Raw genomic sequence first — 25,744 nt, forward strand, 5'->3', positions numbered from 1 at the left:
GTTTTAACTAATCCCCCCCTTAAGTACCAACAGCATTATTTGCATACGTCAACTTATTCTTTACACATTGATGCAAATACCTTTGACTGAAACAGATATGGTGTGGTGTTAAATCTTAAAACGCTGTGATCTAACATAGCAATCTGATTTATTCTAAAGGATGGACCTGGATCTACCCTCCATTTCACAATTTCATGAATATACACATATTTACTGCCATTGTGCATGTTAACGTGACAACCCAGGCACTTGCGCATGTTTGTGAGCCCATCCATAGCATCTTTTCCTCACAATGGGGTGATTGACAGAAGCCATTACGAGAGGGCTGGAGCCTGAGCTCCCTCTAGCAGACTTCAAAGTGTTGCAATAACAAGGAAAAAAATTTAAGATAAACAACCGGGGAATCGGAGTAGGATGTTAGGAAAAATATATAATCAAGATTATTTCGATTGATAAAAAAATCTTGACTACTAACATGATAATGGTGACCTTCTGCAGTAAACCAATAAAACTAAAATGTTAAATGTATACTAATGATAGAAAAGTAAAAACCATGTGTTTTCTTACCGATTGCAATGGGAGTAAACAAGGTTGAGAGGAAGAGGAGGCATCTGGTCCACATGACGTTTGGTTGGCCCGAAAGAAGAGGAGGATGTAGTTCCTGCTTCTTAATACTCAATAGCACAAAAGCCTAAAAGAAGGGAAAAAAACAAAGTTGTTAAACTCCATTTGAGGTATTTTTCTTAGTAGTTGAATACACCATTTCGTAAAATAACAAAATACAGGCAAAAGAAAATATAGAATACAATCTTGTGGTGATTTTTTTTAATTTGCTAATTCTCTTCTCAGCTGCAGATTTTTTTTATTGGTAAATGGCTCTCAATAATGCATTAGTGCAAATAAATACAGAAAAAAGACCTTTTTTTCCTTTCTGCACTGAACTGAACAAATATACAAACACTAAAAAGACCCCGCCACTTATTGTATATCCACTTATCCTCACAGTTAGCTGCTTCATACTATTAATAATAGGCCACAATATGTTGGCTCTCATCATTATGCAGATAGCAGGTGTTTAAAAGCATGAACCCATTAAAAATTAATCAAAATGAATGACAAGTATGACACGGTTTAACAGTATACGAAACCTTGTTTGCAAATCTGGCAGTCTGAGGACTTGCAGTTCTAATATTCATAGAACAAACTGATCAATATTTTCACAGGTTAAATTATGCTTCTTTTTGAAAAATATTGTGGCTATACCTCTGATAGCACACATTTCAAATTGTGTTCTACGTCAGCTTTCATGCTTGTTTCCAACTGCAAATTCCAGAGTGTAATTACAGTCAACAATAGATAAAAGGATGGTGATTGAGAATTATTTTAAGACAGGTATGAATTGAAAAGCGTTATTTATTCTGCATTTTTCCTAAAGTGATTAAAATGACCTTGGATTTTTTTTTGCATCAAACCCAGTGAACCATCAATGCAACATTTTTCTTCAAATGTATTGATTTTTCATTCCAGTGGGCAATTTAAAGGTTATTTCCACTTAAAATATTACCATTTGTGTGAGCATTTTAACATAACAGCAGCTCTGATGGCTCACATCTCTGTGTGAAGTTGAGAGGAGCGCGGGTGGTTGGGACAGATGGAGTAAAGCTGTGAGTTGGAGCCATGAGAAATTTATCATGTGTAACAGAGACTATTGATCAGGGTGACCATACAGATTGGGGCCCAACAGCGACTATGAGACAGGGAGTATCTCCATCATGTCATGCTGTGTAGGCAAAAAGCCGCATTGCTTCTGCTGCAACTATTATGTGAATAACAGGTTTCTATTTCATATATTTAAACTGCCAGGCTGACACCTTGACCTTCTGTAAGCACAAGAGACATGATACGTAGGCATAATGCGTCCTCTGAGTATCCACAAAGGCAAAGGGCTTCGTGCTAGAGACAGTACAGAGACATGTGCACACTTGAGATTATGGTTCACTAAAAACACTAACTCTGGGCACATGTCCACAAGTAGTGTTGTCATGTGGCTTTTTTTTAAATGGGAGTACTTTATAAGACATTCAAATAAAATCCATAAAGTGTAACTTAATGAGGATCATAGTACAAAATTTGCACCTGAATCTGTATGAAAATGTGACCTGTTGCAGTTTACTGTATGTCCATGTAAATCATTGGTCAGACTTTACATATTCTCTAAAGACAACATAGGGTGTGGTAATAGTGTCAACTTTTGACATTTCGGGGAACAAACAAAAAAGCGATCTTCACTTTACAAGGTGTCAGTAGTGAATTGGGACAAATATATATTTCATATAAATGTATGAGTAATGGGTCTTAGGAAAATGAAAAAAATGCCTGACAATTAACATTTTTTTATGGACTTGTGCTTCAAATTGAATACAAATGTACAGTACATAGCAAGAAGACATTGGTATTCACTGAACGCCTGTGCTTAAAATAGAGTCTCTTAAATATTGATGCAAATCTATAAATGTCCATTCTACACCTTCTTAAAGGCTTGCCAGTTGCTAAAGGGGAGGAAAAGCACTATAGCAATTTTTTTTTGAATCCTTGAAACATGTCAGTAGAAAGAAGATGTAGCTTTAGAATCTGACATATAATTTCAAATAACCACTCTCATTCCATTAAATGAGGCTTTATGTTAAATCATCTTGCCCATGAGCTTAGCTGCTCTACCACGCATTCAAGGTGATGTATCCATTGTGAGCTCATTTCATATCTTCAGTACCTGACAAATCCCTAATGGCGACAACAATAGACAAGCACTGCGTTCTATACCTGTTTAAACAACTCAACAAGCTGCCCCATTTTGATTGATTGCCCTCTAACTGGCTTGAACATGAGCAATCTGACCAGCTGTCCCTCGGTTAGACACAGGCGGTATACACTGACATATGGCCGGACGCCACCAGTCACAGCATTCCACTGTTCCATAATTCAAAAGCTATTCTATCACCCCTTATGCCACCAGCTTCCCCATGAGTTAATTAACCCTATTATTTCCACCAAGCTCACACCTGACTTTGAGTGCAGGAACAGTTGCGTGACAGCCTCAAGCAAATTTGATTTGAAATAATTCAAGTTCATAATTCGCAAGAGTCACATTCTTACATATGCCGGGCTAATTATGCAACAGCTGCATTGTCAACATTAGATATTACATGGCTCGGGGCATTCTTAGGATTTTATCAATTGTCCATCTCATGGGTTGATCGGTTAACATGTGATGAGGTAAACATGATGTAATTATGCTAATCAGCAGAACATATGTGATGCATTTACACCATCGGTTTGTCATGCATGTTGGGCTTGGCAATCATGTTTTTCCACATCTGAGGCCACTTTGCATTAGATTGATAAAATATGAACTGGCACGTACATTAAATGTTAGTACTTTATATTTAATCATGAACCAATTGGTTATCTGTTTGAATTTAAAACCTGAAATTCCACATGAAAAGAATGATCTGTGAGTCAACCTTTTTTTTTTGCTGGCATGTTTCAAGATATAAAATTGCTGAAATGAAACACCTCCACAAATATAATATAAAGCATTCATTAGGCTCTAAAAACAGATTGTAGAGTTCAATAAAATCCTAATGTTCTCCCTCTCTTATTTGTAATGTACTACAGTCAACTTTACTCAGTTAAGAAAGTAAAAAATGCTTAAAACAATCACTTTTGCATTAATAAAGGGTTTGTTTTGTTTTCTTAATGATGCCTGGAGTTATTGTAGTCTCTTTACATTACCTCTATTTGAGAAAAATCTTTTTGGAATTTAAAAACCTCGACTGACACCTTAAATTATGTCCAGTTTTGCAACCCTGCTGTATTTCTGCCTTTCTTCCACACATCTGTTTAATACATCTCAGAAAGCAAGTCCAAATGACAAAAACATTGTGTCTGAATCTATAATGTATAATGCAAGCCTCAGTATATTGCATGCCTTTGAGAATTAGTATTTATGTCTTCGACATTCTGACCCTGAATTATAAACTTGTTGCCAAGGCCACAGCACTGACAGAATAGATTGCAACCAACTATAAACTAATTGGTGTTGTGCAGATTCTGTGCAGCAAGATGGTCTAGCCTTAGGAGCGCGTGCATGCCTGTGCGTGTGTGGCTGTGCACGATAGTCCCTCTGTCGCAGTGCTCCTCATTCGGGGATTCTTTCTTGCACTAATGAGTCCTGACCCGGCTAGGCTACCTTGTCAACAGATGTCACATACAAACATGCGCACACCCCTGTAAACCCCATTTGAAATACACATTTACATACATGCTTATCATCACGAGACCAGATCCCCAACCTCGCCCCTGAGATATTCAGGTTCCCTCCTGAGTCAGATTTTTCAAAAACTATCATGCTGTGTTTGGAACTGACCTTAAATTTTGGTCAGGGGTAATATTACATCCATTATTTCATGTTAATTATCCATGCAAGTTTGGAAATGAGAACAGACAGTACCATTCAGACATAATAGGTGACAGGGAACAAAATATATTTTGTAAATCACTAATTGCTTAAAATGTTAAAAGGGCTGACAGATTATAATAGTATGACAACAATATAATTGCATTGATCCAGCCCAGAAATGTTCCATTAATTTGATTATGCAAGGTTTTTAGTTGAGAGGAGTTGATGAATACTAGTAGTAGTAATAGTAGTAGTACAGTTCACCTACTGCTTAGAGTAGTGGCAGGGTTATTTTGCGTAACGTGACGCAATATCAGCTATGGCAAGTAGCGGCACATTGCTGAGGCTCTTTGATTTTCTTTTTTCCCTCACGTAATAGTAATTCATTTCCATAACATTGTTAAACATGGTAATGCCTTGTATCTCTGAAGGGGGCGCTTGACATCAAGTATCTCTTTTATCGCTCTTTCTTCACTTCCTGTCATTGTTGAGACACTCGCTCTTTTGTGCTCCATTGGAGTGAAAAGTCTGAACGGAGTGAAAAGTCTGAGCGGAGCAAAGCTCAGGGGAATGTGTGCTGTGTTCAGTAAAATGGCATGTGTCTGCCGAGCTATGCTAAATTACCTCCAGTTGGCTTGCAAGAGAGGGTTAAACCACCACGGACCTTTCCTGTGTGTGCGTAATGAGGTTGTGTGGGTGACACAGAGTGAGAGGGCAGTGAAGCACATTATCATCAGCACCAGACTGGTAGACAGGAAGAAATTTGAATAGAGTGACTCACACACTCACACAGGTAACTAAAAACACAATTCAGGAGGGGTGGGTTTTCTTTGCCTTGCCTGTAATGAGGGAGACAAGCACTTGCAAACAAGCATGCATCCATGCATACTGTACATCATGCACAAATCTGAACCACCCTGAGTGGTTTTGAATAAAGACCTCCTCTCCTTCTATTGTAATTGGCCTCAACTGATGAAGGCGAAAATAATGATTAACAGCGAGAGGCCCCTGAGAGTGACTGGAAACTCACACAGAGAAAGCCCTCACTGTCATGAGCCAATGGATTGTACTTCTTGACGTGATCGCGCCAACATGTAACTGAATTTCCATTGCATGTGTTAACTGTTTTCAGGAAAAAAATGTCCTCAAATTAAATTAAAATGCCAATTGATTAAGTTTTTCTTTATTTTCTGCTCGCAGGGTTTGAAAGTCTCTAACTTGACAAAAATCAAGATTTAGTATTGAGCAATCCAATACTAGCTAAGTTAATTAAAGTGGCAACTACTTATTGTAATTTGATTTCCATTATGGAACTTTATGGTGCAATTCAGATTTTTTTCCTCCTACTTTTCTTTTGTTGTTTGTAATTAAAAAAAAGGCAGTTGCCTGATAGGAGAAAATTATATTCCCATACACTTTCACTGGAATTTTCCCCAGACTATTTTAATATATAAAATGACTGGAAACATAATGACAAATGCAAAGCAGAGTCACATAAAGTATTTTGAGTAAATACAGTGCAAAGGCACTTTTTCTGATGTTCAGTGAATAATTTTTCTGGTTCAATATTGAGTTGAAAGGAGGGTGAAAGTGCCAGTGGGAAAACTCTTCTCATGTCAAACAGACTGCATCTGTTCCCCAGAGCATGGTTATTGTGCATCGTGCTACAAAAAGAGAATACAGTACTACAGAGCGTAATGAATAAAATTGATTTCCCTGTATATTATATATTTATTGTGACAACATTTGTAGTTGGGTACGCACTTTTGACCTGACGTCTCTGCTGGATATATGTAACAAGAGTTTGTGGCAAGCTTGTCTGGCATAAGAAATCATTGCCCCCAAGTAGCTAGTAAAACAGGATGCATATGAATGAACTGTTATTGTTGTTGTTGGGTGCAGGATGTGTGTCGGTCCAAATTGGAATGGTTTGTTGTTTATAAAAATGCATGTGCAGTGGAAAAATGTTCTACAAGCATGGCAAATTGTTGCCATTTCCATAATACCATTTTAATCCCTATTCCATTATCGGAACAAATCAGAATTCAACCACTGTATTTGAAAATAATTCACTGTATAGGAGATTGACCTCATACATGGCTACATTCAAGATTTGCACAACACACACCAATTGGATGGGTGAGGGGTGTACTTCACTGTAGGAATGCGCACAATTGTCATTGTGCCCTGAAGACAAGTTCCCTCGCTGGCAATTTGAAACACAGTGTGCCTTGTAAATCTTTTGTGTGGCTTCCCTGCAAAGAAGTGCAGAGTGTGGGAGTGTGTAGCCTTGGAGCAATAGGTCACCCTTACATCAATCTGACATGCTGTGGTCATCTTAAAGTTCTCTAAGGCAACGTCTGACAAGTCAAATGAAATTTAGTATTCATTTTGGAATTCTTTGTTGTTGTTTTAATTGTCTTTGTTTATTCGTCTCTCCATGTAGTTTTGATCTGACAAAATTGAATGTGACACAAGAGGCTAACGGGCTGACCTCTTTGTAATCAATATAAAACCTTTGAATATTTATAAGGCGTTGATGCGAAGAGATGAGAATTCATTTGAAAGCTATTTACTGTGGTTATATCATTCTTATTGTGTTTTTCTTCAAGTTTGACCTTTTATATCAGGGCAATCATGTGAGAAATGTAAGCATTTAGACTAACTTTATCCAGTTTTCCATACTCAGACCTTTTTACGTAAACAGTGACCCAATCTCTTCTTTTTCCCCAATAGCTATTCTCTTAGCTATTATGAAGGAACTGTATTTCATGGTTAAAGACCTGCCCCTTAAAAAAAATGAATACATTTTCCCACCAGAATAGTTTAAAGATATGCGATTTGGCCCAGCCTAAATCTCCCCTCCCCCTCCATGTTAGACATTCTGTGCCTGTCAGAAAATTGCATCTGGGAGAATTTCAGCTTTGACCGGACCACAGCGGTTTCCACATGGCTGCCCCCAACTGCTTCAAGCACGCTCCCAGAAATCTGATGCTGCCAAAACCACCCTGAAAATCCACCAACAACGACCTCATCTATATGCGCTAGCATTTAGATCCCTCACTGCCTGCTTTGCGACACATCGCATTTTGATACAAGGGGAACTTTATAACACTCTCGTCTCATCAACTGCACGCACCCGCCTTCTCCCATGAGACTAGGCGGACATGAAAGAAGGGAGCAAAGAGAATAAGGGACAGAGATAAAGAATATGAGGACGGGGGAGAGAGAGATGAATGAGATATGGAGGTCAAGAAGGAAATAGGCTAAGGAAAATTGAGATGGAAGTGTATGATAAAGCTGTGACAGAGGAATGGAGGCTGGTGAGGACAAGGGATGTGGCAGGAGAGAGAGCGCCAAAAGGGAATCTGTATCAACCAAATTCCATTCTGTACTCCATCATAATTTGACACATATTTAGAAGGTACCTTCATTAAGACCATTTGGTATCCCTGCAACATCCACGGACAAATAAATAAAACAGATTTCAAATGATGATCTAGGGAATAAAAAATTGTATTTATAGAATATAAATCAACAGCTATGATGTTACTCCACCCAAACTTTATAAAATATGATAATAGTTTTCTCAAAGTATACATAAAATAGATAAAAAAAGGACCCAGCGACTACACCCTTTTACTAAATTCTCATCATGCATTTGTGGAATAACAAAAACAAAAAGTTAAAACGCATTGTATTTTAATTAAAGGTATGACAGTATACTGCTCATTAATCATGTTATCTTTGTAATTTACCATTGATGTGTTCTGAAATGTTTTGTGACTAATATATCACAAAGTTGTAATCAATGGAATATTTTCCTTCTAAAGAGAAGGGCAAATAATCAAAAAAATACTTTAGCTTGTTGTAACATGGTTCACCTTATTAAAAAACAATTTAGCTATATTGCACAACAATAGTTGTGGAATATAGCTGAATAATCCCCCAAAAAATGCTCGACATAGTTCGTGTTCATAAAACTGCCTCTGAGAAAATCATTTATGTCAACTATAGATGCAGTGATGTTGATTCCACTGCCACAGCCATTGTTTCATTCTCTTTATTTCATCTGCATTCTCCGTCACACGCTTGCTACCCTCCTCCTCTTCTGTCGCCAAGCTCCAACCCCAGTCCTGTCACAGTGTATCCATCAAAGCCCTGCCTTAAAGCCACAGGCACGCTGAGGCAAACTTTGTGCAAGTGTAGATCTGTGTGTGTGTATGGAGAGGGGGGGGGGGTTATTGCCCTGTACAGTAAGGAGAACAGCCACCTCAGCAGTCAGTGATGCTGCACTGTGAAGTGGATGCAGACCAACAGGCAGGAAATGTCGTGTGTGGCCTAGATTTAAACCCTTAGGAAACGTCTAGGTCTTTGCAAATTCATGCGCACATTTAGCAAGTCTGTCTGTGGCCTTATTTCCCTTCCTTTTAAAATTATTTTTTTCTTATGCAGTGCAGCCAAGCCACCTGATGATGTAGTAGTTCGCCGACCTGATTTTGGTGCAGGCAGGCCCGGGCTCAATTTGCGCTGGTTGTTTAATGATTGTGACTGTGAATGCTTATCTGTGTTCCCTGTGGTTGATTGGCGACCAGTCGAGGGTGTAGTCTGCCTTTCGCCCATAGTCAGCTGGGATAGGCTTCAGCAACTCGTGCAATTCTTACGGAGATGTACGGAACGAAAGATGAATCAATGAAATATTTTCACCAATTTTGTGGCTAGCCAGGTCTGTTGATTCTTTTTGTACATAATTGAAGCAGGATACAGACAAAAAAGAATGCTTGCCAATTAGAGATGGTTGTTAGGTTAATGATTGGCCATTACTCACTTCACACATTATCTTAAACTGACGCCTTTCAATCTGACCTGCCTCCATTCACATGCTGTCTTCTAATAGTTTTAATACTGTGAAAGCAATGTTACATATATTAGTTGCCTTCTTTGATTGGTTTGAGATCTGAATGCATATGACACTGAATCCATTAAGAAACTAAATCACATCGGAAAATGAGATGTTAAATCTTACAACTTGAATTATAAAGAAGGTAAAAATGTGGTAATCAGGTAGTTAAAATATTTATTCAAAAAGGCCCTTTTCAGGCCAGGCCTTTTTCATAATTCAAATATGAATGAATATCAATTTGACTATGAAACATCCACTTAACATTAGATTGTCTAACTACTGAGAAAATGGCATCAGAAACGCAAAGGAATACGCGCCTATGGGGGCAGTGCACTCATTTTCCATATATTGTCAACTTGAGTCACTAGTAAGAAATTCACTAGTGGGTGCAAGAAAAAGAGATTTCTATTTAGTGGAGTGACATTAAAACTACCGCTTTTGGAGTCACTTTGACAGGCCTGCAGCTTAGCGCAACCGTGTGCATAAAATGTCTCATGACAGATGTCGGCGGTGATATTGGGAATATTTGTCAGCAAACCCATTCGTCAGATATTAGATTTTCACGTCTATCCACACAACGAAGAAGCGATTTTCTTCAAAGTATACAGGGATTGAGGCGACACAGCAGCAGTTATGTGGAAGTGTACCTGGAATATTAATCAGGTCAAAATTGAGGCATTTATGGTCCCTGCAGAGTTGGAAGCTGAGCTTTAGAGCACAGCTTGTCAGCAAATACTGGGGCAAAGTTTTGATGTCAATCACTCACAAGGCAAAAGCTTTAACCTGTATTCCTATGTTAAGAGAATGTGTGTGGAAATCTATTTATTTGTTTATTCGTCATTTTGAAATATCAATATTCTGTAATATTCTGTATCAATCAATCATCTTTCCAATATAGTGCGGGCATGTTTATTTTTTTTGCAAAAACAACGTTCCCCACAAGTTGTTGCATTTTTGATGAGCTGCATCCATCACTTTTTCCTAAATAGCACCAAACTGATGATACAATGAGCTCCGGCAGGACATACGGCAAGCAATTTGGAAGCAATCAGTGGAGACAGTCAAGGTAAACACGGATGCTAAATGTCAGCGTGGTGATTGCACTGCTACAATATAACCTCAGGGCACAAGACCCAAATAACCAAAATCAATAATTGAATCATTTCATATTCAAATCACGCCTAGGAAAGGTCTGGATCCTATTTCAGGCTCATATCCCCGTGTGCAGATATATTCCAATCAGTAAAGGGACGGCAGCATCTAAAATACAGTAATTCAAAGGAACAGCTGCGGGACAACTGTTATGGCTGTGCATCTCTTGCCTATAATAGATTATTTTATGGTTATTGCATGCTTTATATTCAGCTGTATGTGTTATACAGTACACTTCACATGCATATGTATTAGTGTTTCCTCATATCATATTTTCTATAAATATATATTGGCTTCACATCAATAAATGAGATATGAAAAAAATAACTGATCTGAAATCCATAGACTTGGATCTATTGTCCACAATAACTGGTTGACATAAACTAGAAAAGCACCCAAAATTCAGGGTTTAAACATTTTTGAATGCGTTTATAAATGCGGTTTCAGTTGCTTTGGCGGGAGCAAAAATCTTGAAAGTGCACGATTCTCTTGCTATTTGTTACTTGGTGCAATTATTCACACTTACAGTGGAACCTCAACCGCAAGATTTTTTTCACACTTTTGGATTTTTCTTTCTTCACCTCTTTCAGCAACTAAAATTGGGCTTTTTATTCCTTTTTATTCCACTTATTCCAACGTGCAGCAAAAGCTGTCTTTTTCAATGTGACTCCAAGGCTGCATGCACAAATGCTGGGTGCGGTCAAGGGCTACACTAAGAAAAGAGTTTCAAAATCATCCATTTAATTCCAGCTAGAAAAACAAATGCAAGCAATAGAATAGAAAAATATAATCGCCGTGAATCAATAACAGAGTATTATTATTAGCTTTTAAACCTCCTATTTACCTAGTACGTAATTTGTGTACATTGTTGAAATACCAGCATAATCAGCATCAATTAAATATCAAATAATTATTTTGTAATTCTAGGTATTTAAATGAATATTGAAACAAATACATGGAAAACACAAAACAATAGAAAACACATTATAATTAATATAATAATGTTTTACATGTAAATAATAACTACCAAACATCTCACAAATTAATTGTCCCACTATTGTTCATAGTATGAAAAAGTACAAATAAACCAATTGCAACAATTGAATACAATAGGAATGCATGGCTAGGCAACACAAGAGGAAACCGCAGGGAAGAGCAAGTAAAAACTGACATCACTTGTTTTGTCGGACACGGGCATTTCACAAATAAAATGGCGTACCCTTTAAGGAATACAAGATCCGATAAATAGGTGCTGCTTTTCCGCGTTGTATGATAAAAGCCATCTCTGAAGGCCATTTCCCTGTTGTAAAGTGTGTTTGCGCCTGTGTGTGAACTCACACTTGTAATGGATCACTGTGTGCCTTACTCAGGTTGTAGTGGATTCATGTTCATGAGTTGTGTTTGTTACAATGTCACAATCTCACCATCCATAGAGGGAAATTAAGGCTCCATAAAGGAAGGGCTGGTATTTTGGCACGGTCAACAGGATACTTAAAGTGAAAAGAGTCAAGGATCATAGTAGATCACAAAAACAGGAGTGAACAACTCTTCTAGGATTAAAATGTAAAAAGATTGATCGGAATGCTTGTGATGTGTACTATGAAACATCGTTTTTTAAATGGTTATTAATTCAAAGGTATATAATGTTCTCAATAAGTAAACTGTTGTAGCAATTTGTTCTAACTTGTTTCTTAGAGCAGTACCTCTATAGTAATAGAGGTTTTAAATTAACCATTAACAGGTCCTGCTCAAGCTATTTTCTAAGGGTGACTCAAAATCCAAGATGACACAATTACATGTTATAGGTTTGTCATGAGCCAAATATAAACTGGCTCATTGACCAAGAGAAAGAATGCATAATGCATGAATGGCTAAGGGGAGTTGCTTGACAGGAAGGAAAAGGTTTGATGGCTTTTTTACATTGAACACAGTCACACCTGGGCACTGCTCAGCAAATTCACGGCTCTGTCGCACTGCTGGTCACTGAGATTTTTAGGTGGAACAACTAAAGGTTAAATTTTGAGAGGTCACAGCCCTGATAGTAGTTGTTGAGGGATTTCAAGTGTCGAGACTTTCACAGCCAAGGTAATAGTCCCATTCCCAAACATAACCTTTCAGTCTCAACCTCATTTCCTGTGAGACGATATATTAAGGTGGGTCAATGAAGTCCAAAGTGGCCTAATGTAGAGACAGAGAACTCAGATCCCAAGTCTGATAGATCTCAGCACAGCCAATCTTGCAATAACTTGAATAAATGAATCTGCAACACCAATGAATCCCATTATCAACCACAGTGTTTTCTGCTTGCAAAGTTGTATGGGCAGGTGTGTTCATTCATTCTTATCCTAACAATGGTTACACGGGGTGCTGGACCATTTCTTAGCTGACTGCGGGCACGAGGCGGATGGACCCCTGAATTGGAACACAGAACAATTGCAGGGCACAGCGAGAAGGAAAACCATTCACACTCATACTTAGGGGAAATGCAGTGTGTTCAACTAGTCTACCATGCATGTTTTTGGAAATGTTGGAGGAAACCGGAGTACCCGGAGTAAACCGACACCACACAGAAGGATCGAACCCCGGACCCTAGAACTGTGAGGCTGATATACTAACCTTTCAGCGAAGAAATAATTACTCTCGGTCATGGACAAAATATGTTTTTTCCGTCTATTTAGTTTTTTTTTCATAATTCATTTAATGTTCTTTTAAAACATACCAAAAAATGGTTTCGAAAAAGCTACTAAAATCCTAACTGTTGAACCCCCCTATAGTTGCAAAAGTTGTTTTTTTTATTTTTTACACCTGTTTTTGACATAAAGGCTAACTTCGGAGATTCCACAAAAGAAACGATATAATAATTGCTTCCGATTTGTGGGTAGACCAAGACAGACAAACCACTATTGATTGATTAATCAATCTTCTGGCTTTTGTTTTGCCTGGGACACTCTCTCCCAGATTTTCACCTCCATCTCAGGTGTCGTTTTACAGCGACATCTGCTTTGTATCCGGCTTTCTTAGTGTGGTTATGTGCGTATCCGTGTGTGTGGGTGTGTGTGCGTGCATGCTCACACATATGTGCACACTTGGGAAGATGGCTGATTTTAATTGTGCTAGCCCATCTGGTGATTCTTGAGAACAGGCCTGTATATTACAGAAACAAACAATACAGATAAACACACTCCACAAGCTCTTTCCTTCGAGCCTTCAACTTGGACCCAGCACAATATGTGCCATTCCTCTAGCAGCTGGAGGGACAGCATTGAATGGCAGGGTTTCCAATATGGACCTATTGTTTTAGGACAAAGGCCTCTCTACTCAAGGCAAAGGTCATATTCTTGAACAATAAGCTTGTATTAATGGAGACTGATGGCAGGGGAGCAAAGGAACATTTACATGTGTGTGAGAGTCCTCCAATTGGAGTCTCCGGGTCGACAGAGATGGCCTTTGAATTATAAAAGCATACAAATGCTAATATACAGTGCACTCACCTTACCGACCAAAACATTAGGTTAATTAGAAAATGTTTTTGTCATGAACCTGAGTCCCAAACTGAATCACAGTAATAAACAAACTGGTAATTAATACCTCGCTGACCGTCTCAGTTAAAACTAAATTTCTGGTTGTGACCGGTTGGTCAGTCTTACTGTACACTAGAGGCCAAATAACTATAAAACTATATACAATACATTTAATGGAATTGCAATTTTAATTATTGCTATCAAGTGCTTTAGTTGGATTTAATTAACTAAGTAAACTTTTTATTACCAGTTGCTATTTAACCTTTTTGTTTATTATCGTTATTTTTATTATGATTTTTATTATTATTATGAAATAAATGCAGGAATACATTGAGTGTTAGGATTTGTGCAATTACGTTTTCTCCCATAGTTCGATCTAGATTTGGTGAATGTATGGTATTCTTAATATTAATTTGTCTGCTTGTATAAAACTGATGGTGTTTAAGTCTAGGTTCTCACTGCTAATGTGTCTAATTAAATTTGTGTAATTGTGCATGCAGAACAGGAAACACATGCCTTCCTCACATCCTAACATGATGACTGATATGTCCGCTTGCCTGTTGTTCTTTCTTTGTTTTATTGTTTTGGCGAAATGAAGCAAAAGTATCACATGATTACATTTCAAAAGAAGAATTTTAACCAATGTTCAAGCCAAAGAAAATCGAGAGGTGAAATTCTAAAGAGGAACTTCATTAAGGCATTTGCTTACTCATACCCACATTGGATTTTATGAATAAATTTACAAATCTTATTCATTTATTAGGAAAAAATACCTTTAATAATAATTAGATTAGATCCAAAAGTGTCAGGACATAAAACAAAACTATGGCATGTTTAGTTAGTTTTTTTTTTTCTAAGACTTTTTTTCAAACAAAATAATGTTACATACATTAAAAAAGTCAATAAAAGGCTAAGGTTCCAAGCATATAGGCAGGAACAGGATGCTCCTCTGTCATCAATAACTTGAATGTACAATTCATCAGGACAACTGTAGAAGACAGTAGTATTTCTAATTAAAATGTGCTCGTAAATCCGACATTTTACAGGCCTTGCTTAGCTTGTAGATTCACTGTAAATAAGTTGCACTAAGTGACTTCATGGACAGATGAAGGCCTGCATTTGCGCATCAACTCTCCTTGATGCCATCGTCGCTTCAGATGACTGTCATAAAGCCAATACTGATGCTATTTTTCATTCTGTACCTTTCGTACTGAGCCAATGCCATCGGATCTTTTACCCACCACGTGGTCATAATTTGTGGCCTTTACATGGGACGTGATGAATGTGGTAATTCTAACTCTGCATAACAACATCTGCAAACAGACACCTCAAACATCTGTCACTAATTGTCATAGAGGTTGAGTTACTTTGAAAAAGTTAACAACTAATGAACATTTATTGCCTTGCTGTCTGAGCGCCACATGGCGTGGCTTCTAAGTTGTTTTATTTTCAGGCTTATTCCAATTCTGTTGTTATTATTTGACTTATATTGACTTCTTTCTTCTGAATTTGCTTGCCAAATGGAAAGCATGGGGTATCGAGACGATTCTTTGTATGCAACAAGCTCTGCACATTGCATGCAATGTAGTGTACTCTCACATCACAATGCCACATCTGATTGCTTTACCAGTCTGAGAGGGCACATTTGTCGGACCAATTAGTGCACTTTTTGGCACAGATGGAGCCCAAAGATCCCCAGAGAGAACAATGGGTCAAAAGTGGGCCGTTAGAAAAATCAGGCATACAGTAGCTTCTGGAGAAAAAAGTTCAAAAATATAGCACGCCAGGTGCGTGGGTATATTTTTGTGACTTTGCCGTGGGCCTATGTTGTGTATGGAAAGCCATTGTTAGTCATCATCTCTGTGGAATTCAAAATTATGATGGATGGTTGTATTGTGTGCTAAGCCTACAGTCACACAAGATTGTTGTAGATGTGTATGTATAAATATATATATATATATATATATATATATATATATATATATATATATATATATATATATATATATATATATATATATATATATATATATATATATATATATATATATATATATATATATATATATATATATATATATATATATATATATATATATATATATATATATAAATATATATAATGTGTGTGTATTTATTTATTTAAATGCCTATTTATGGTTCCACCAAATACAAAATTATCCTGTAAAATGAACACATAATTTCATATTAAAGTGCAGCACAATGTGATCAACCTTGCATTCACAGACATAAAAGGCACATCCCTACCTGTTATAGTGCACTTTGCTTTTTCTAAGTGGTATGACTGCCTTGGGAATCACATCTCAGAGCCAGCTGGACGTCCAAGTCCTGCAGAGAGAACGCAACAATAAAGTGACGAAATAGGGGTAGCTAAATTGAAGATATTGGTGCTCACTTAAGTTAAGTTCAAGTCATTTTTCACAACAGAGACAGAAAGTCATAATGTGAAGTGAATATGGGGTGCACTGTTAGAATAATGGCACCCTCCAGATTGTTTGAATAGCCATAAGCCACTCAAAGACAAGAAGTGCAAGGCCATTTTCACTCCCGATTGCTTGTTTAGAGTTCACAGGAAAGTGTGTGCACAAGGTCCTTGTGTGCCTGTGTTCTGTGCAATGAAATGACTCCTAAAGTGACAAAGTATCAAAGTACATAATGCGTAATGGTCTATCACCATGCTGAATCACTATTTCTTGCCAAGACAACTTATTCCAAAGAGCGCCATTTCTACGACAAACACCACAATATGTTTTATCAAATTTTCAGTTCTATCCATGGCACACAAAGTAGCAAGCATTGAACTAGGATTCCTTAACATCGACTGCACAATTTCTCTGGTATGAACTACAATTTGAAGTTCACCCTGATTATATTTGTGTTCACACTGTAAGAATCGTATCAGAAAGGCAACACACCAATGTGCTTTAATGGCACCAAAATTGTGAACGGGCAGAAGGATTGCTGAATTAACTAGGATAGAAAAAAAAACTAAAATGGAAACTTCCTAAATTTGTAAGTCCAAATCTTTCGATTGGCATAGCAGAGCTTTTGGTTTTGAGCATACTTAGTTTTTCTGTCTTTCTTTTCTACAAATACCTCATTTGTTCCACACCAGGACCCTCATGCCACTTATTTTATTTAAGTGTATGTAATATAAATATTTTGGTGTATGCATACTACGTGTAATTCAATTTAGATATTTCTCACTAATCAACAAAGAAATATGCACGATTACCACCCAGTATTTACAGACTGTAGTGCAAACATGAATTTCCTCCCTGTGTCAGGGCCACGTCCTCCATGAGCTCTGCCGTAATTGTGTCTATTAGGCATTACAACAGGCCATGAGCAATATCTTTATGGTTGGGTGACCAGAGACTGCAACAAATGATGCCTTTGTAGTATACTGTGTTTGTGCAAATATACAATATACTTCTAAATATACATTTGCATTATTATTGATGTGTGCATGCAGTTGATAATGCGAAAGGGGACAGGAAAACCAGATAGCAAAAGAAATCATTAATTTCAAAAGAAATAATTAAAGCTAAAGCTTCCAACTCCCCTGTCTCCCACTGCCCATCCAAGCAGCATCTTAATTTGGGTCGGGCCTCTCTCAGAACACAGAATGCATTATTCACACTGAGCTGGTCAACAATGCTGGGATCAATGAATGACGAATTGAAGAAACAGAGGTTCAAAAGAACTGATACCAATGTTTTTAAGTATAAAAAAGCTGGTTCATACAAGCCATAAAATCACATTTTCTATCAGGGCTCATTTGCATGAAGGGTGAAAAACTTGTGTGACTATATTAACATTGCAGCAATTGCTAAAGTTAATGCAATAGCTTTGCACTATGGCTTAGTTCCCGCCAATGAAAGGAACCCAATGTCTTGTTTTCTCTATACCGAGGAGGCAACAGCCTAAAACCTTCCCAAAATTGCTTTGCTTCAAGACACACCTCTTTCTCTTTTTCACCTACACTAGTAATGTTCGTTGCCAATGTAAGGTTTAGTTTGTTCTCCATCTGTAGACATCCCTAACAGATAGGTTGTATTGCTTCTTGTTTCATGCAGGGCTATTGCAGTCAATATACCTCAACTTTAAAAACAATTTATTTTTCCATACCCACAACCTTCTCCTAACCTTAACCTTCATCCACAGTTACTGTAGAAAGAAAGATTAAAACATATATTTCTCCAAGGCTTCTCAATAATAAATCTAAAGGTCAGTTTCTTTAATCAAACCAATGTGAGGATGATACATTGTCTCAATTTTCCCAATGCTCCCATTTAGTTTTCCAAAGGTCAAAATCTTGTGGTCCAGAAAAGTAAACAAGTCACTTGGTTGCACATTTTCTTCAATTAGAGGCCAGACAGCAAGTGGGAAAAAAAAACAACTGGACTATGTACAACTGGATTCTAATTTTAACGTTCTAGGGACAAAAAGGGCCCTTAGACTTTGGCTCAAGTGACACCGTTTATATGTTCACTGTCAAGTGGCAGCAATAAATTATGAAGAATATTATAAATCAGCTAGAACAATTAAAAAGATCAACAAAAACAGCAGTATTTTGTGCATGCTATTTTCTTCTAAACTTTAAGAGTAACAGCTAACACTTAACACTTATTATAAAATAGTTGTGTGAGGCATAAAGTAGTTTTGACATTCCTCATTTTATGACACCTCCCTAAACTGTCATCTTATTTCATGAAAAGGCAACAGTATGTGTATCCCACCATACCATATATAAACAGATCCTAAGGTGAGGTTTCATACCAATCTATGATGAATAGGGAGAGAGGAACACACTTCCCCTTGCCCAGACGTCATCTGGAGTTAATCCTTAAGTATTGCGAGCACATGTTGGATGTGCCTGTACATGCTGCGCCTGGTGGTCTGATCTCCAGTTATAGATACTTATTGAAAGGGCTTCAAGAGTCTATGACAAACAAATAGGACAAGATGTAGTCTTTGCTTATACTCAGAGTATCGGTGGGTTTTCTTTTAATCACAGATTGTGCTAATGTACCTGTCATTTTTAAAGGTGTTGGAAACACTTGCACGCTGGAGTTGCCCCAGTAAAAATTGGCATGCAGGTGTGCTTATTTATTCTGTACCTTGTGCTTCATTTCAGTGAATGACAGTCTTCAGGTGTTGGTTATTGAAATTATTTTTTATACCAAATGACTACTTGGACGTCGCTGTTCTTCCACTGAGGCACATCCTCACATGAACATTGAGATTACCACATGGTGGATAGCACTACTCAACAACTCTAGTATGATAAGTTCATCGCGAGGTGTTAGAGAGGATTGTCCTTAGGGATTCCATATCTCAGATACAGGACGAGTAGTGTGGTTTTTGTCCTTGTCTCAGAACAGAGGATGAGCTCAACACTCTCAGTAGGGTCCCTCGGCGTGTTCTGTGGGGAGTGCCCTGGGAGTATCACGTACCAAACTGCTCAGAATAGACTTTTTGGTCCCTGTATGACGAATTGGTCCCATAGAAGGTTGTAGTTTGCCAAGGCTGCTCATTTTCACAGATATTGCTCAAATAATTTAGAAAAACAGGGTCTAGGTGAAACATTTTAAAGGTTCCATCAAGTCTTGATCAATAACTTTTTTCTTAACATTTTTGTGAATTTGGTGATTTAGGAGGATCAACACGTCCACATTTATGGTGATAATCCTAAGTCAAGTGTTTGCAGTGCCCTGTCCCTTTGGTTAAGTATCTTGGTGCTTTATTCAATGGTAGGAGGATAGGACCAGTAGATTGACAGGTGAGACATGTATGCCACTGTGACTGATGTGGCTGTGTCTGTTGTAATGAAGCAAGAGTTTCACCTTTCAGATAAGCTCTCAAGCCAGTCAACATTTCCAACTTTATCGAAAGCCAAAATGAGTTTTCTCAGCTAAAAGTAAAGATTTGGGGAGGCTGGTGAGCATAGTGGAGTCTTCAGGTCAGCAGGGATAGGTTCTCGTTGAAATTGAAAATTTAATTTTTAAATATGGATAAACTAAAATGACTCCCATAGAAAAACCTGTTACTCCAGTCAGTTGTATTGAAGTACAGTGTCATCCATTCATTACTCATTCTGGCTCTTTGTAATTATGATGATTTCACAGCACTTATTCATGATACGGTTTAATGTACAACACCCTTTCTAATTATGCGTTAGACAACAAATTGTACCATGAGGTACCAGAAATGGTGTGTGTGTTCGCCGAGTACAGATAGATGCTGCACGTTCCTTTTAAGGGAGTGGTCCTGTTCATTGTAAGGCCACAACTTTTCCTTTAGACTTGAAGAGGTCTGATACGCAATATGGACGAGTGATGTGTATATATGGACTAGCCAAGCGTAAAATTAAAGACTTGTTGGTGTGTCCCACATAAATCTGTGAAAGGGAGAAAGAGCAAGTGAGGGAGGTATGTGATTAAACTAAAAAGGGTTGATTTGTCCAGTGATTGTGAGTCAGTGAACTGTAATCAACAGCACTCAACACCAGTACAATGAGACTTTTCAATGCAGGCCCGCACACAATCAAATCAATCCAACCCAGGCAATAAACAGACAATAGTATTGTGACACCTTTCTCAATCAATTTATGTATATCTCAAGAGTCAGTCCAGTCTTGGATCTTGATAGTATAAATTTGCAAGATTTGGTGTAAAATTAGACATTGACATTGTGATATTATACAACCAAAAAGGATGTATTTTCCTAATAAAATTGTTGCATGGCTTTAAAGAAAACTGGTATTTTGTCCCTACATCTAGAAAATATGCCTTGGGTGTATAATGTCAAATATTTTGAAAATGTCCTTCACATCGTCCTTTGTTTGTGTTCCCGAATGGGAACAGTAACAAAACAAGCAAGAAAAATCAACTTCCCTAGTAGTGGCGTTAAAACCTCCATAAGTTTCACCGCACTGTCTCTGAATGTGAACGGGTCACACATATGATGTATGAAAGTATTTTTAGTTCACCTGATGTTCAAGAAACGTCCTGGTTCAGTTTCTCCCTCGTAAATTATGTCATCTACCAAACAGTAAAAATCCAATCAAGAGTTCACTGTATAACACAAGTGCAATTTCTCACATGGTTAGAATGCACATGGTTTATGTGCTGCTGTAAGCCCGCAGGCCACAGCGGCGCTCATTCGTCTTGGCGTGACACTATCAGACTCCTATAGGAAAAACACTCAGGTGGCGTAAATGATTTTATTGCACAAGGCACAAGATATGTCTAAAGGAACGTGACAGGTGCTGGTATGTCCCATGTAAAGGGCCATGCTTGATTTTATCTTAAATGACTGTCCTATTCCCAGTTGAGACGAGGCCGCTGTGCTTATTTTAAAGTCAGCTGTGTCTAAGTGCGCTCAATGTAACCTTGCAGATTTAAGCACAGATATGTGCTGTTTTGATCAGCGAGTCAAAATGGATTCAACATTAGGCCCAACAAGACTTGTGTTTATGCTTCAGAAAAGTATAAAGGCTGGTGCAGTGAACAAATCAACACAAATGATTATCAAAGCATTGATCATTACTGCATCTGATAATATCTGTGTTCTATCGAGCATGACTGCCTGGTCCTACTAATCATGCTCAACCAATCACATTGCATCATTAAGTAAGCTCCAGATCAATACTTCCTAGCACTTATTCTTCTCCTTGTCAAAAGGCCAGGAATGAGAACAGACCCATGTCGATTTCTATCTCAGCTCTGCCACCATCGTCCGATAAAAATAAATGACATTTAATTTTGTATTTTGCCATTTTCTTGTAAAATGATATCAACCTAAGTTTTATTTTTCTATCTAGGTTAAGTCTTAAAAACTACATGTACGAACTATTGTAATAGAGTTAGAATGAAAGCCCAGTAACTAGGAAATTTAAGAAGCATCTGGAGAAGCTGGAATTACATTAAACCCTGATTCTGTATTATTTGCTCATTATGGAAAAACAAACGCAAAATACCACAGGATGCTTTGGGTGAATATTGTACACAAAGGGTATATAATGCTAATAATAGAATTGTAGCCATCTGTAACAAATGAATATATATATATATATATATATATATATATATATATATATATATATATATATATATATATATATATATATATATATATATATATATATATATATATATATATATATATATATATATATATATATATATATATATATATATATATATATATATATATATATATATATATATATATATATATATATATATATAGTTATATCTTGCAGAGAAAATGCATTCTATATCAATCCTATATTGTGTGTCATATCCAAAATGTTATAGAAACGATCTTTCAACAGCAATCGTCACCGACTGTGTTCGCGTATATATGCAGCATTGCCACGCAATGTTGGTTTTCTTTACTCTTGTTTTCTCCATTGATGAGACGCTCTTTTATAACGCAGCTCCGAGATTTATGCCTACAGCCCTTCTGTGACCTCATTGTTCATTGCCCCATAATTCAAATCTGCTCTGCTGTGTTGCATCACATTGCCTACTATGACTCATTTCCAAGCTAAACAAGTGGGGACCTCGTAAGCATGCGATTGACGAACAGCCGGGCGATCCAGATCGGAATTTCCCCCCATCAATATTATGGCGACGCACTAAAGACACGTGAAAAACACACACACATTTTCAATTGACTCAACTGGGAAGAAGACAAGCAGACATAAATGCTATTGTAAATGATTTCCTGCAGAGACCAAAATAATCAGTAAACCTTTTGAGTGAGCTTCTTATAATTATTCCGGCCTGGTCTACTTATTCTTTATTCAGTTGCCACTAGGCAACGCGTGTCTTTGTGTATGTGGCACTATACATACAGCAGCTAACAAATAACTATATAGTATTTTGATGTTTGAAGTGAAGACAATTGATCCATGCCACATTGATGTGCATTTAGAGTATAGGTGGACAGGAAGGCATGTGTGTGCTTAAATTTTATTAAAACTTGCCAGTTTAAAAAGAAAATTGCAGTTAAGGGCACACAGACAGTAGAAATTTGTGTTGAAGTATGTGATATTTTTTTAGGCCAAAGTGCTGGCATTTGCCCATGTCTGCCGATATTGACTCCAAAAAATCACGTTACTTTATCTTTGAATTTTTATTTAAATATTTCCTTTTTATTTTATTTGTATTTATTCTGCTTTAGTAATAGGTTGAACATTTTTGGTATTGGACTTTCAATACACGCAGTTTAATAGCCATTGCATCCCCGCAGATGTTGTTTAACAGTGAGATTACAGTTTCCTGCTGAACAATACAACCATTGAGAAGGATTGCAACATTTATCAGTGTGTGCCTGTGCACAACTTCACACACGTAAACACACACAATCACACAACCACACAAATTTGTCTACACACTGCTCTAACCGGAGACAGCAAAAGTTAGGCCAACAGTTACATTCCCTCGATACATGGAAAACGATGGAATGATTTTGCAGACTTCCCAACAGTCCTACACTTGATACAGACTAATATGTCTTTCACTTAGGGGTCATTCCAGTCAAGGCCATTGGTGCAATGAGTCAGTCAGAGTCCTGAGATCATAAAGCCAGTTACTGAGGCCGTCTCCCCGGCCTTTAGCAAGGCAGGCGTCTAATCATTTTGCCAAGTAACGGCGTTGTGCTCTCATGCTGAATGAACCCCTAATGGGGTTGAATTATGGATGTGGTCATATTACATGTGTGGAGAGAATTGAGTTGTCGCTAGTCCAAGGTGAAAAATGCAAGGAGCCGCAGTAGTTATTTGAGGGGTTATGGATGCTCGAAGGAAGGATATGTTAAGACATGACCGAGTGCTTTCGCAGGGTGATGAAGACTTTCGAGGATCTGGCCTCATTAATTTAATATAGCATAGAGATGTCATTCAGTGTTTTAAAAGGGCGTGTTTGAATTGGGTTGAAGTGCTTTTCCGACTGCGGATGTGAACCATCATCACATCAGGAAGGATGTGTCTGAAATCTAGTTTTCTTCTTGTTATAATTGCAGCAAAGAGTCTAGTTTTTCTTCTTGTTATAATTGCAGCAAAGAGTCTGTGTTCCACAGTCAAATGGTGACTATTTATTTACAGAATAGAGAAAGGTTTGTTGCGTCGGAAAGCAAAAATCAACCTTTGCCTGTGATTGTCTTTGAGGCTCAAACATTTATCTTGATGTGCATAAATTAGCTGGATAAAGCACCAGAGCCAAGGAAGTGATTAGTGTATTTATTTTTAGGGAATTAACCCTCTAGGTTATTTGCCAAGGCACTGGACTTAGCAGCTCTAGTAACCCTTGACTAATAAAATAAAGCTTGGCAGATGCAGAGATAGGACTTCTCCTTGATTTATTTTATCTTTTCAAGCTGACAAGTGCCCAAATGTGCTTTTTGCAACTGTCATTCTCTGCAGTCAATCTTGTAAATTAAGCTTTTGTTAACTTTGTTAGCTCTGTGAGAATGATTTGCCCAAGCCCAAATCCACTCATTGATCAAAAGAAAACATTTTACTTGACAATGTACTGAATACAATACAACTTCTGGGACTGAACACAATTCACTTCATGGCACTGGATTTCCGGACTTTATTGATTCATTTTCCTTACTATTTATACATACTCGCAAGGACCGCGTGGGTTGCTAGAGACTATCTCAGCAAACTATGAGGAGCAGGTGAGGGATCAGCAGCCAATTGCAGGGCACAAGGAGACAGACAAACATTTATGCACGTGATTTATCAACACACAACATCTGAAATATAACACTTAAATATTGAAATAATAGCTTAGCAGACAGTTTTGTTCTTTTTTGAACATATATATTTATGCTTAAATGTATAAAAATTCAAATTGTGTTATTGGCAATATAACTATGGAGTCAATAGGGTTCATTTTTCAATATTATTAAATATTAATGTTTTGAACTTTGTAGTCTATTATATTCCCAGTTGGGCCAAAGGAAATCCAGCGTACATCGCAGTGTATCTTCATTCTCATGTCAGCACAAATCTCACAGAAATAATTTGGAATTCGAAACATCGCTCTGTGCCAAGCAAGGTATTCATTCTGGGATTCAAGGGTTTGTCAATGAACATGAGCACATGAGACAAGTTGGTCTTTGTAGGTGGCAAGATGCACTCCAGCGTACATTAAAGTGCATCTCATGTCATTACAAATCTTGCAGCTAATGATTTGGAATTCAACAGAACGCTCTGTGGCAAACTAGGCGCTCTAGCGTGCAAGGGTGTATCTTTGAACAAGTACATGAGACAAGTCGGTCTTCATAGGTGGCCAGATACACTTAACATTGCAGTCCATCCTGAGTCATGTCTGTTGCAAATGTTATATTTATACATATATATTGTTTTTTTAATTTATTTAAGAGTCACTGCTGTGACCCCATACTTCTGCCATTAGCTGACATTCACTTTCTTCCCCTAACAATCCGACATAGCTCTTGTCACATCCAATTTGTGTCAAATCTAGCATCTATAGGCAAACTCAAAATCAGGAGAGGCAATACACATTTTTATGCAAACGTTCCAATCTGGATTTTATGGGTTCAACTGTGGGCCTCTAATGCTGCACACAATGCTATAGTGATAATAAGATCTATTGGTGGCATCTAGCACATTCTGAATTCCAGACTGTGGCGACAAAGTGGCGC

The 25,744-nt window shown here is 37.6% G+C and overlaps 1 protein-coding gene across 11 annotated transcripts in view; it reads right to left on the bottom strand.

Moving 5' to 3' along the window:
• Positions 1-25,744, bottom strand: part of adgrl3.1 (adhesion G protein-coupled receptor L3.1) — a 100,669-nt gene that overhangs the window by 70,399 nt on the left and 4,526 nt on the right. For 10 of the 11 annotated variants that reach the window (XM_077718105.1, XM_077718104.1, XM_077718100.1 and 7 more), the window contains exons 2-3: positions 16,304-16,384; positions 568-691 (exon numbers count right to left, since the gene is read on the bottom strand). In XM_077718105.1, coding sequence (XP_077574231.1) covers positions 568-622 — 55 coding nt within the window. In that variant the 5' untranslated portion in view covers positions 623-691; positions 16,304-16,384. The remainder of the gene's footprint in view (positions 1-567; positions 692-16,303; positions 16,385-25,744) is intronic. The other variant, XM_077718097.1, reaches the window with a different exon arrangement.

This window comes from Stigmatopora nigra, chromosome 6, assembly GCF_051989575.1.
Source record: "Stigmatopora nigra isolate UIUO_SnigA chromosome 6, RoL_Snig_1.1, whole genome shotgun sequence".
Lineage (NCBI taxonomy): Eukaryota > Metazoa > Chordata > Actinopteri > Syngnathiformes > Syngnathidae > Stigmatopora > Stigmatopora nigra.